This window comes from Artibeus jamaicensis, unplaced genomic scaffold (assembly GCF_021234435.1).
Source record: "Artibeus jamaicensis isolate MK-2021 breed Jamaican fruit bat unplaced genomic scaffold, CSHL_Jam_final contig_519, whole genome shotgun sequence".
NCBI lineage: Eukaryota > Metazoa > Chordata > Mammalia > Chiroptera > Phyllostomidae > Artibeus > Artibeus jamaicensis.
In genome coordinates, this window is record NW_026521871.1 from 53355583 (window position 1) to 53368424 (window position 12842).

The following is a 12842-nucleotide window of genomic DNA, read 5'->3' on the forward strand; positions in this document are numbered from 1 at the left end:
GGACACATGCCCCCTAGCTCCCTGGAATGTTGGAAGCATCTGCTCTTGCGAAGAGTTTATGTGGAGCATGACCTCCTGAGCACCATTCTGGCTTATTCCTGTGGCATCGCCCACACAGGTGATTACTTTCCAGTTTGTGCCAGAACTGACCAAAGAGGCCTACGTGACAAATGAGCTAGAGTCAAAAGTGACCAACAGCCACTGCGAGCAGGCCTCAGGACTGGCTGTCCAGGAATCTTATGGAGGGATGTCCAGCGTGCCAGGTGTCATTCCATCCAGGGTCAGGGAATGAAGGGAAGAGGTATTAGTAAAGCCACAGATGGCCGCCTCCTGTGGCCCCAACAAGGTGACAAATCCTGCTTGCTGTGTCCTGTTTCCTGAGCTGCTCCCAAAGACCTGGGCCCAAACAAGGCTTGGTAAGGGCCTGGGCAGTAAGGAAGGGCAAGAATCAGAACTCTCTGCCCAAGGCCTCAAATAGCTGGGAGGGTGGGCCACAACTGCCCCTTTGGCTACAATCAAGAGAAGCATAAGAACTGACCAACAGGACTGTGTCCACACCATTAGTGTTGGTCAGTGACGTGTGTATCACCTAGGGGAAGCCTTGGCATAGTAGGAATCTTAAAAGTTGTTTCAAGACCATTATGTATCAGTCAGCTAAAGGGAAGGAGGCCGGTACACCTGAAACGAATACAAAATAATATTGCCCTGACCAATGTGGCTGAGTGAGTTGGGCATCGTCCCACAGAATGAAGCGTTGCCGGTTTGATTCCCTGTCAGAGCACATGCCTGGGTTGCAGGTTCAGTCCCTGGTTGGGGTGCATATGAGAGGTAACCAGTCAGTGTTTGTCTCCCTCTCTTTCTCCCTCCCCCTCTAAAAATAAATGAATAAAATCTTTTAGAAAATAATATTGACTGTAAAATGTAATTGACAAATAAAAAGTGTTTTCAAAGAGAGAGGAAAGAGCTGTACAGGAGAGGGGGGAGAGACCTCAGGGAAAGCTCTGCTTCGTCTTTTCAACACGACTCCCGTCCACCTGCTCATTGCTGGCTCGAAGAACAGAATCATGGGGTCTTTGGACGGACGCCATATAGTTCAGACTTTCATCCGGTTCAGGTTCTGCATGCTCCTTGCCAGACGGTCTCCCAGTGTGGGGGTCTTGCTGCCAACTTCATGGTAGAACTACTCTCATTTTAAGGCTCCTCTTGTTTTGAGATAAAAATCTGCCTTTCAGCCATTTTTCCTAGACCCAGTCCTATCTGACTGATGATGAAGGAGGCTCTCCTGCCTTCACTGGCTCAGGAGTACACAGAGGATGCTCTGAAAACCTAGTCTGAGGGAGCTGTGAGAACCAGGGCTCCTGAGACCCCACTCACCCCCAGGTTGTCCATGCAGGAAAGGAAATACGCTGACCAGGGGGACAAAGGCTTGCTGGGAGAAGCCTGGCTGAGCTACGTTTCTACCTTCTTACTGAAGATTCCGTTTTGACCTCACCTGTACATAGGAAAGACATCCTCCCACACAGAGAATAAAATAAGTACTTGGACAAGCACTTAAAGTCTACAAAGTTATTTTATATAAGACAGTGAATTCAAACCAAAAGTGTTCTGTGAAGATACACAAGGGTGCCCTAGGAAGGATGTTCCTCCTGGCAGGCAGGCAGGCCACTGTCTTCTCTGAACTGGGCCCCAGCCTTGGGGCAGACTGGTTGGAACTCGGGGCAGGTGGTTCGGCAGCTCCACCAGAGCAGGCAGCAGTTGCTAGGGCTCTTGTCCTTCAAGGCACTGGCGATGAGTCCTTATTTTCTATGTGCCTGCTGGAGGCCCATCATGGTTTTCAAGTAATTGTGCTGGATACAGAAAGGGGGAGAAAACAGAAACCGATTAGGAGGTGCAGACTCAACAAGGGCTCAGGGGCCATGCCACTTAGCATCCACCCCCTCATTCTTCCTGCAAATATCGGTTTGGGGCCAAGGATTCCCTCCGACTAGACCCAGTTCTGTGAGATAAAATTCCATTTTTAATCCTAAAGAAAGTATGTAAAACTTCTTAAATGGTGTGTCAGGCATGTTTCAAAGGAGACATGCAAGTTTCAGGGGCCCACTTGCAAGTTTCTGACGAGAATTAAGTTCAAAAAGAAAAGTGGTGGGGGTCCATGTACTCTGAAGGGCCCTTCCTCTGTAAATCAACTAGATGTTCACGAGTCCTACCCTTTTAACGCACTGCTAGGCTCCCAGAAAGTGGGTGGGAAAGTGAGCTGAAACAGAAACAGTGGGCAGTGAGCAAGCAAATGCTAAAACCAATCTGGAACATGTAGATGAATCCTAGATTCCCCACAAGGTTGGGGAACTGAAGCTGAAGCTCCCACATTAACTGGAGTTCTCTCCTCTGCCCCACAATTTTTTATTGTAGCAAAATACACCTTCTTAACAATCTTGAAGTATACAGTTCAGTGGGACGGAATACATTTATAGTGTTGTGCAACCATTTCCACTGTCCATCCCTATAATTCTTTTCATCTTGTAAATATAAAACTGTCCCATTAAACGACGTGATGGTACAGTAGCCCCCCCTTATCTGCAGATGATACATTTTAAGACCCCAGTAGATGCCTAAAATTGAGGATTTTACACACACACACACACACACACACACACACACACACACACTCTTTACAGCTTTTCTTTGGGCGTATCCATATTGCTAACATCGCAACTGGTTCTTTGGGGCCATCATGAAGTAAAATAAGGATGACGTGCACACGAGCACTGCAATACCATGACAGTTGATGTGACAACTGGGATGGCTACTAAGTGACTAATGGGTGGGTAGCCTCTACAGTGTAGATAAAATGGACAAAGGGATGATTCACATGGGCCGCCTTAGCACTCATCAGCCACATCCAGGCCTGGCACGGTCCCCTGGACTCTGGGGCTGGCAGCAGATGCCCACTGACTCTAGGTGACTGGATCTGCCTGAGCTGGCGCATTCCTCCTCTTCCTCTCTAACGGGAGGAGTGTGGTCCTGGGTGTCCTGGGAATGAGGTCCCTGAGGCCCTCCTTCCTAGAGATGTGCACTTCCCCAGTTACCTTTTGCTCTGTCTTGACTTTGGCATTGTAGAAGGAGATGGAATCAGGGCCATCAGGCAGCATCATCTGCTGCAGCTGGCTGAACTTGTCCTGGTCATCTTCTCCCTAGGGGAGGCCCAACTCAGGATAGTCCCTTACACCTGGCCTTGTTGAGGATTCACCCTGACAAGGCCTGTGGTGGACATCAGGACAGTCCCTCACTGGGTTTGCAAATCCCCACCCATGGTAGCTCACAATCTGTCAGGCCTGTGTTTCCCAGTGTCATCACAGTCACCCTGTAACTGGCACCTGGACAGATGAGCCATCCAAAATGTTGACGACTATAAGCGGTGTTATCTGTGACCCCATCCTTGACAACTAGGTAGAGACCTGTAGCTTCTCACCTTCCTGGGCAGCCATGGGAGAGCATCCCATACACTGCCATGTTTGTGGGGAGAACAGAAGACAAGGGGCACTGCCCACTGACCCCTGTTCTCCCATCATCCCCACCCTGACCTTGTGGCACTCACCAGAGACACAATCCTGCTGGCAGGCACCATGCCTGGCCGGATGCTGCTACCCGTTTTCAGTGCCACCTGCATGTCCTCGGGGATGAAGAAGGACTCGTTGTACCAGATATCAAATTCTGCAAGGAGGAGGGGAGACAGCACTGTGAGGTGTGGGGGAATCCCTGAGGAAGCAGGTAAAGGCTCTGTGCTTGTCACAGGTTCACCCTCTGTCACTTCCTGCTCTAGGGTCTCACCCTTTCCCATCTCTGTCTACTGTCCAAAGTCCTGGAAACAAACATCTGAAGCTCCTGCCCAGTCCCTGCCCCTGCCCCTGCCCCTGCCCCTGCCAGAGAGAAGCTCTGAAGCTGCTTCTAGACCCCACAAGGTGGCCCTGCCCTGTGCATCCCAGCACCTCCGATGGTCAGCCAACCTTCCCAAACGGTGCACCTGTGAGCAGGCGGTGGCGACACTGGTCCACAAGGTGCTCGCAGTACTGGATCTCAGCCCTGAGGTCACGCAGGGCCTGATACTCAGAACGGTACTGCTTCTTGAGGTCTTTGAGCTTCAAGATCAGCAGGAACTCCTCCTCATCGATGATAATCAGCCCCTTGTTTTCATACTCACCTGTAGGAGGATGGGAATCAGGGAATGAAGTGCCCGCCTGCGGTGAGGGGAGGAAGGCAGTCCAGAAAGAGGAGCGTGCTGGCAACGCACAACACAGGAGACAAGAGGACAGGCAAGGGCGCTGCGTGGGGTGGGCAAAGCTGATGCAGGCCAGGCTACCAGGACAGGTCTCACCGGGAGAGGGAGCTCAGATCAGAGGGCCACGTTGGCATTTCTAGGACAAATAGGAGGGGTGGGCAGGGAGAGGATAGAGATGGCCCATGCTTCACACTTATTTTGACCTTAAACCCCATCAGTCAAATCTATTCAGTAGGCATTTCTATCATACAAATGTTTGCCTTTTTTGTAAATTATATACATGTACTACCATCACTGGCTAGTTCCACAAGGCACTTGGGCAAGGTTCCTTATTATTATTTTTTTAAGATTTTAATTTATTTTTAGAGCATAAAGGAGGGAGAAAGAGAGGGACAGAAACATCGATGTGTGGTTGCCTCTCATGTGCCCCACAATCCACACATGTGTCCTGACAGGGAATCAAACCAGCAAACCTTTGGTTCAAAGGCGCTCAATCCACTGAGTCACACCAGCCAGGACAGGTTCCTTATTATTAACAGTACATGCAAACCCACATTTCAAACTGTCTTTTTTTTTTAATTTATTGATTTGAGAGAGTGAGAGAAACATCAATTTTGTTGTCCCACTTACTTATGCATTCCTCGGTTGATTCTTACATGTGCCCTGACTAGAATCAAACCTGCAACCTTGGCGTGTGGGGATGATGCTGTAACCAACTGAGCTACCCAGCCAGGGCCAGACTGTCTTCTTCATGATTTGAATGTTCATCAGCTACCTTCTTGTTAGAGACAATTAGATGTCTGAATCATACTGAGTAGCTATCAGAGGCTCAAGGAGGACAGGAGTGGATTGCGCTATTCATCATATGCTCTACTCATGGCCTCTTTGTATGGACCTTTTTTAAGGTCACTTCATTGAGGATTGTTGGGTTAAGACAAAATAACATGGTCTGTGCAGCCATTCACCCAGCTGTCCACTGCCCATAGCACCTTGAAAGCTCAGCAAACGTGTCATGTCAGCCACCCTGGGGTGTGGGACTTCCACCCAGGACCCCTGGAAAGTGAGTCTGGTATGTGTGGCTAGGGTGTATGCGGCAGTCCCCAGATGTTGCAGGAAAATACTAGCACTTCGAATGAACTTTGGGAGGGAAAAGTAGGACATGTTAAGTGTCACTGACACTATTAATGGAGAGGTAAAGGTGCCCATTCAAGGTACCTGGAGTGGGGCAGTAGTCCAGATTCACCTCATCAGGTCCCTTGTCTTCAGTGCAGAGCGACTGTGTGCTGTAGGGTGCCCCTGATTGGGTCTCTTTGACAGACACAAATCCTTTATAGAGTAGTCTTTACAGGGCTCCGAGATGGGGGTGTCTCTGAACACTGTTACTACCCAGGGTTCTCTGGGTATCGTCAAGGAAAAAAAAAGATTTGAACTTCTCATTTTTTCATTTTTCTTTCACAAAAGACTAATTATTAATGTTCTAAATTCCCAACCTTTCTGGGCTGATAAGTAGCTGCCAATCAAGGTGCCCAGCAGGTAGTTTTTAAAATGAATTTATTTGATCTTTTAAGATAAAGGTATTTTATTTGATATTTTAACAACCAATGGGAGCCCTGGCTGGTGTGGCTCAGTGGATTGAGTACCAGCTGCGCCCTAAAAGGTCGCCAGTTCGATTTCTAGTTAGGGCATAAGCCTGCGTTGTTGGCTGGGTCCCCAGTTGGGGGTGTGCAAGAGGCAACAAATTGATGTTTCTCTTGCACAATGATGTGTCTCTCCCTCCTTTCCCCTCTCTCTAAAAATAAATTCAATTAAATTTAAGAAAAAAAGAAAAGAAAAAAACCATTGGGAAAATAACTACTTTGGAGGGGAAAGAAGCAAAAATGTTTTTCGATGCTGACAGATAAAATTTTAAGTATTTAAAAATATTTCTTCTTCAGCCCTGGCTGGTATGGCTCAACAGATTGAGCACCACGCTGCACACCAAAGTGTCACTGGTGCTATACCTGGTCAGGGCACAGGCCTGGGTTGCGGGCCAGGTCCCCAGTGGGGGGGTGCTTGAGAGTCGACCACACACTGATGGTGGGTACCTCTATTTCTCTCTCCCTCCCCCTCTCTAAAAATAAGTAAATAAAATATTTTTAAAATCAATAAAGTATTATTTCTTCTTCACCTCATCCTTTAAAAATATCCATTTTCAGCCCTGGCCAGGTGGTGGCTCAGTTGGTTAAAGCATTGTCCCAATAATAAGTAAAAAAAAAAAAAATTAAATATCCATTTTCAGGTATGATTGGGAATGAAAGTTATATCAGCATATCATTCATATACATTATTTGAAACAAGTAAATATGTAATAAGGGGTGGCATATTCAAAGAAAATGTGGGCAGAAGGGACAAAGAAATGTTTGCTGGCCCAGACATGCCCCTAGATGTTCTGGGTCAGGGCATGTCTGGTGCCACCATCACACCCACCTTCCCGTTTCCCAGACCCAAGAAGGTCTGTGCCGTCTGGAATAGTATGTCATGGTTGGTCAGTAGGGTATGAGCACAGTGGCACCAAGAACTTGGAAATAAAGTTGCTGAGAAGAAAATGAATAAAATGTAACCCCCTGTGAGTCAGATGATCCACCTGACCTGACAAATAAACCAAGTGACATCTGGAGATGTCCCAGGTCATCAGTGAGATCATTCATAAAGACCATCTGGAATGCCATTGTGATTTAGCAAGGGAAAGCCCAGTGCCCTGTGGTGTGCCCTGTCTGGAACAAGACAAGCAGAACAAGCCAGGGATGTGAGTAAGAGTGTGGCCTCTAAACCACCAGCCTCAGAGTTGGAATGGTCACTCATTAAAATGCAGGTTCTGGGCCCTGCTCCAGATCTACAGAGTCAGAACCAGTGGCTGAGGCCTGGGAATCTGCACTTGACCAGCCCTTCCAGGTGAGTCCTCTGCACACTCAAGCTTGAGGGTTCTTGGTCCACAGTACAGGTGTGGGCAGTGTCTGCCATTGGGACAAAAGCACCAGGTTGGGGTCACCAGGTGAGCGTCCTCCCCATGTGTGGGTCCCAGCTCTCTGAGCCTGATGGTTCCCACACCACCTGCCTTAGGAGGTGAGTCTTTGCCAGGCCAGCATGGGTGCTGGGGGTTTGGCATGAGGAATGGTCCTAGTGACAGTGAATCCCTTGGCCCTCTGGTATGTACATTCTCATTGCTCTCCTGGGTTCTCATGTCTTGACCAGCATTCCCACCCCAGCCAGATCACTATGAGCAGTGAAAAGACCACACCAGGACCCAGGGACCTTGTGGGGGTCACCAGCCAACCCTCTACCTGGGGAAGCCCTTATAAGACCAGAAGCCTATTTCTCCATAGGGAAGCAGCAGCACATGTAGAGGGAAGGCCTAGCACCTGGATCTGAGATAAAGTAATAATGGGGCACCCACAGGAAGAGGCGGGCTGAGAGGGAAGGACCCTGTGGCTCCCCAGGGCTGACTACAGCCAAGTGATGACCCAGGGATGAAGGCTGCACCCTAATTCCCCCAGATGGCCCCTCCCATCTCTGTCCTCCAGTGCCCAGGATGGTCGCATTCTAAGCAGGATGACTTTGATCCCACAGGCCCCAGCCACCTTCCCATCACATTTACCTTGCTTCTCCCGCAGTGACTTCTGGAAATCTAATGCTGCCTTGGTCACGTCAATCTCGTGCTTGATGGCATTGATGCGCTGCGTGGTCTCACTGGCCCTTTTCCTCCGCTCATTCAAGATGGATTTGTTTTCTTTGAAGATGCGGTTGATCTCACTCCCTCGCTCGTTCTTAAAATCCTCAAAGGCCACAGGCTTGGAGGGTGGGGTGCTAGGCCTGAAGATGGAGTGGGGTTGGGGGAGAAAGGGGACAGCTATCTTAGAGGCACCGGGCTCCTCACTGTTCTTCCCTGGGGCTTTGTGAGCAGGAGGCCAGCATTCCTGGGCACCACCTCCCCCTGACGGCAGCTGAACTGTAGGAATCATTCTCTCAACTCTGTGTTACTCAGCACACAAGGGCACATGAGCCCTGCAGAAAGTGAGGACAGCCAGGGAATCAGTGTGTAACACACAGAAAGCAAAACAACCACTCACTACCTACTGACAACCACACTTTGGTGTGTCTCCTTCAGGGATTTCTTTCGTAAGTTTTTAAATGTTTGGGATCATGTGGTACATAAAATGTTACATCTTTCTCCTCAGAAGCATTCTTTCATGCTATTACAATTTCTTTGAGAAGTCTAGTTCAGGAGATGTAAGGTGGAGTGCTGGGGCTGGGGAAGGGACTTATCTGCACTTACCGTGAAATGGATGGATGGAGGAAAGGAGAGAAAGATGGACACACAATGAAATAAGTATGGTAACATGTTAATTGCAAAATCAAGGGGCTGTTCACTGTATAGTTTTCAGTTTCTCTGAATGTTTAGCAATGTTCACAGGCTAGAGGAAAAAAATTCTTCATGCACATCCATGTACATTTCAAGAGAGGAGATAATGATTACTTAGAGACCTTTCCCTAATGTTGGCTATTAAGGTGTTTTTTAAAAATGGCTTGTTTGCTTTTTAAATTAATGATGCAATGAATTTTTTTTGCATGAATCTCTTTCCACATCTCTCTTAATTATTTCCTCAGGATAGATTCCTAAAAACATAATTACTCACTCACCAGAGTAACTGTAGCTGGAGGAAAAGGATCTAATATCCTGAAAAAATTTAAGTATATTACTTATTCAAAAATGTGTAAGTTCAATTATTAAAATAATGGCTATTCGGAGGGTCTAAATGACTCGGTTTATAATTGTGTATCCTTCCCTGATGGGTGTGGCTCAGCTGGTTGGGAGTCAATCTGCAAAGCAAAGGGTGGCCAGTTCGGTCCTCAGTCAGGGTGCATACAAGAGGCAACAAACAGATCGAAGCTTCTCTTATCGATATTTCTCTCCCTCTTTCTCCCTCCCTTCGCCCCGCTCTAAAATTAATTAATTAATTAATTAATGATTGTATATTCTAGATGACTCCTGATGTTGGACCATTTTGCATGCATATAGCCACCACGTTTCTTGTTTTTGAACCTTGTTCCCAGTCTTTGCCTATTTTATCTGCAGGTGCTCTTTACATGTTGTGGATCACACTCTGGTTCTGGATGATTTGGTGCAGGAGCTAGTGTTAGAAGCTCACCTGGGTGGGCGTGGCTCCTCCTTTGGGGACTCTGAGGGAAGGGTTTCGAAGTTGGAGGTCTCCCGGTCCCGAGAAAGCATGTCTTTCACATCTCCGTCTTTGGAGGATACGGTCAGCTGGGTCTTGGAGGTGGAAATATCCACATCCTTGCTACTCACAGGGCTGCCTGCACCTTCCTTTCTTGCTGAGGAGCTGGAAGGAGAAGGCAGGGAGACCCCAGGGCTCAGTCAAGCACAGGGAGGCATCACCCTCGCTGACAGAGTGGCCTTTCTCAGCCCTCACACACCAGAAACACTATCCTGCACAGCTCCTGTTCTAATCAAGTACCTAAGCCAAAGGACAAAGAGTATGCCCCTGAGCCACGCAGCTGAAGAGAAAGAGGAGAGCCTTTTTCTCCTTTTTATGAGAATAAGGAACTGTCCCTTCAGCAGTCTCAGCAGGGGACACCTGGGAAGAGTAGGACATCTCCAGGTTTGAAAGCACAGGAACCTGGGGGGTGGGCTGCAAGCTGATCACAGGAGCATCACTGCTGCTGAGGTCTTGGTCACACAGGAATCTTTGGGAAAGAGCTGCAGAGCCTCCATCTAGGGTGGGACTGACTATGTGTGGACCAATGGGAAAGCGGGATAAGTCTGCTCTGACAGTCCAGGACCTGCTCTCCAGGCCTACAACAGTGACCACGCCAGCCCCCAGGAAAGTGGCCATCTGCCCTCTCCAAGTGATGGCGCACGGGTCCTCCCTCCCAGAGAGGCGCATCTGAGCAGGCCTGAACTGACAGGAGGGTTCCCCCAGCTCTTTCTGCAGTTTCCTCCTCTTTTCATTTTCTTAAAACAGATATGCTTTGGTGGGGGTGTGGGCAAGCATTGATCCACCTATTATTGTACCGATTACCTGGCAGCTGAATAGAGAGTGCTAGGGTGTAACTGCCCTTCCTGGAGAGCAGGAAGCAGCCAGGGGCATCAGCAATCCCTGCTACCCAACTCTGCACCCAGTGTGGTCCACACTCTTTCATAGTGATAACAGCAGCAACAGACTCCCATTTACTTTCCAGGTACAGGGACTGCATTTACTCACTTACCCCCAGAACAACCCCAGTGACTTTGATGCTGTTATTATTCCCATTTTATGTTTTAAATTTTAACTTATTGATTTCAGAGAGAGAAAGAGGAAGGGAGGGACAGTGAGAGAGAAACATCAATTTGTTGTTCCATTTATTTATGCATTCAGTGGTTGATTCTTGTGCCCTAGTCAGGTGTGTGCCCTGACTAGGGATCGAACCCAAAATCTTGGGGTATCAGGACAATGCTCTGACCAACTGAGCTATTCCACCAGGCTTATTATTCCCATTTTAGAGGTGAGAAACCAAGGTATGGAGAGGCTCTCACGCCTTAAACAAGGTGACCCCATGGATGAAGAAAGTACAGAGCAAGGAGGTGAACACAGGCATCACCTCCAGAACCTGTGCTCTTGTCCACCACTACACAGCACAAGCATAAGCCATGCTTACGCTTAATAAGAGTGGTTCATTAAGTGAACCTTGACCCTCTTCTTACCTTACATACATGAAGAGTCTTGCCTGAAAGGTAAATTGGAGTTTTGGAGTGGTGTGAGTGCCAGTCAGCTAGGCCCCAGAAGGACCCTGATGGGAGATGAGGTTTCCACATGAGATGCTAGAGAATAAATGCTGGCCTAGCTCTCACTTCAACTCCACTACCAGCTGCAGTGTGACCTTGGAAGTGACTTCCCCTTTCCGAGCCTCAATTTCCTCATCAGTAAAATTAACTCCCAACTCATGGGGTTGCTGTGCAGATGAGAAGTGACCAGACTCAGCCTGCGCCCTGCAGATGTTACTAATATCTGCCACCAGGCAGTGACATGCACTGTGACCATACAGTTGCTAAGACATCAGGGGGGAAAGGATGATAGTTTGTCCTCCCTTTCACCAGCCAAGGAGGGCCAGGTACTAAACAAGCAGAGCAGCAGGAAGGTCACTTACCCGAGTTGCTCTTTCAGTGCCTTCTTGGACTTGGTTTTCTTCCCGGCTTTGGCAGAAAAAGGGGCAACCCCAACTCCGAAGCCTTGTCCATCAGCCTCACCAACTAGGTGACCATCAGCATCCATGAGCCCTGCCTGGATAGAGGCCAGCCACAGGGCCAAGGGTAAGATGAAAAGCATGGGCCCCTGGGGCACCCAAGTGTGTATGGGCCCAAGGCTTAGGTGGGCATGTTTAGCCCACACCAAGATGTGGTGGCTGCTACTGCTGTTAGCTTCAGGCTGTCCCCAACAAATCTGTCTCTGACCACCCCATCAAAAGTCCACTTTCCACATTAACTCCTCTCACTGATCTGGTGTTTCATTCCATACCCTGAGGATCCTAAGGGCTGTTCCCATCCAAATTCAGGAACTGGTCCTGTTTGTTACTAGCCTTGTCTCCAGTTTTGGAGATCATTTTGAATCATATGTGATTTACTCTTGCACAGGTCACCCCCACTCATCCTGGTGTTACCTTTATCTATTCCTAGACTGGCTTTAATGCAGGACACTTGCTGCCTCTGGAAGGGACTGGGGATAGGAAAATCTGACATGAATGCTGTCAGCAAAAGGCAACTGTGCTTACCTTCTGGACAGCAGAAATGGCTGCAAAGTCATTCTTGTCTATGAGTGTGTACTTCCGGCGCAGAGCAGACTCTATTTCCTGTTCTTGTTGGCTTGGGAGAGAGAGTGAAAGAAAACTTCATACTTGGGCTATCCTGAGCCATGTACTAGAGTTAGAAGTCATTTGGGTATGGCCCCTTGCAAAGGAACCAGGCCTTCACTACAAACCAGAATAGACAAAAGCAGCTCATTCTATACCCCTGAATCCCCACTGTACATAATACGCATTGTCAAACCCATAAATCTGCAGGGCCCACCATATGTGCCCGGCACAACTGCTCCAAGATGACTTGAACAGGACTGTAAGCCTGCATTGAGACCAGACTTCCCCACCTGGGTTCTGTCTCTAGCAGGCCCTTTGGAATCACGTGATCAGCTTCTGTGCTACTACCCAACATAAGCCATTCAGGCTACAGGGATATATGTACTCAAAGAAACCACAAAGACCTCCTGAGGTGAGGCTCAGGGAGCAGGGAGTAATCATGATGCCCTGCTCTCGTCACACTCAGCGCATCCTGTTAAATTGAGGACCTCAGGAAACATCCACTAGGTACTGCCTCCTCTCTGAGTAGCCCTTGAATGGAGGGCTGTCATCCAGGCTTCCCCCAGGGAAGGGAAGGGTGGGAGGATCTGAGCATGCAGGGGCAGAGCCTTTCGGGGACACCAGGGGCCTGGGCACAACCCAAGGACTCTGATCCGGCTCCTTACACATGACAGAGAGGCGG

The 12842-nt window shown here is 48.6% G+C and overlaps 1 protein-coding gene across 7 annotated transcripts in view; it reads right to left on the minus strand.

The window, feature by feature from the left end:
* Positions 1 to 931: 931 nt before the first annotated feature.
* KIF9 (kinesin family member 9) overlaps positions 932 to 12842 on the minus strand; it is a 41724-nt gene continuing 29813 nt past the window's right edge. For 6 of the 7 annotated variants that reach the window (XM_053669069.1, XM_053669068.1, XM_037130281.2 and 3 more), the window contains 8 exons: positions 12080 to 12170; positions 11459 to 11592; positions 9463 to 9654; positions 7911 to 8125; positions 4022 to 4198; positions 3596 to 3711; positions 3087 to 3191; positions 933 to 1847 (listed from right to left, as the gene is read on the minus strand). In XM_053669069.1, the coding sequence (XP_053525044.1) occupies positions 1797 to 1847; positions 3087 to 3191; positions 3596 to 3711; positions 4022 to 4198; positions 7911 to 8125; positions 9463 to 9654; positions 11459 to 11592; positions 12080 to 12170 (1081 nt within the window). In that variant the 3' untranslated portion in view covers positions 933 to 1796. Of the gene's footprint in view, positions 1848 to 3086; positions 3192 to 3595; positions 3712 to 4021; positions 4199 to 7910; positions 8126 to 9462; positions 9655 to 11458; positions 11593 to 12079; positions 12171 to 12842 lie in introns of all 7 variants that reach the window. The other variant, XM_053669071.1, reaches the window with a different exon arrangement.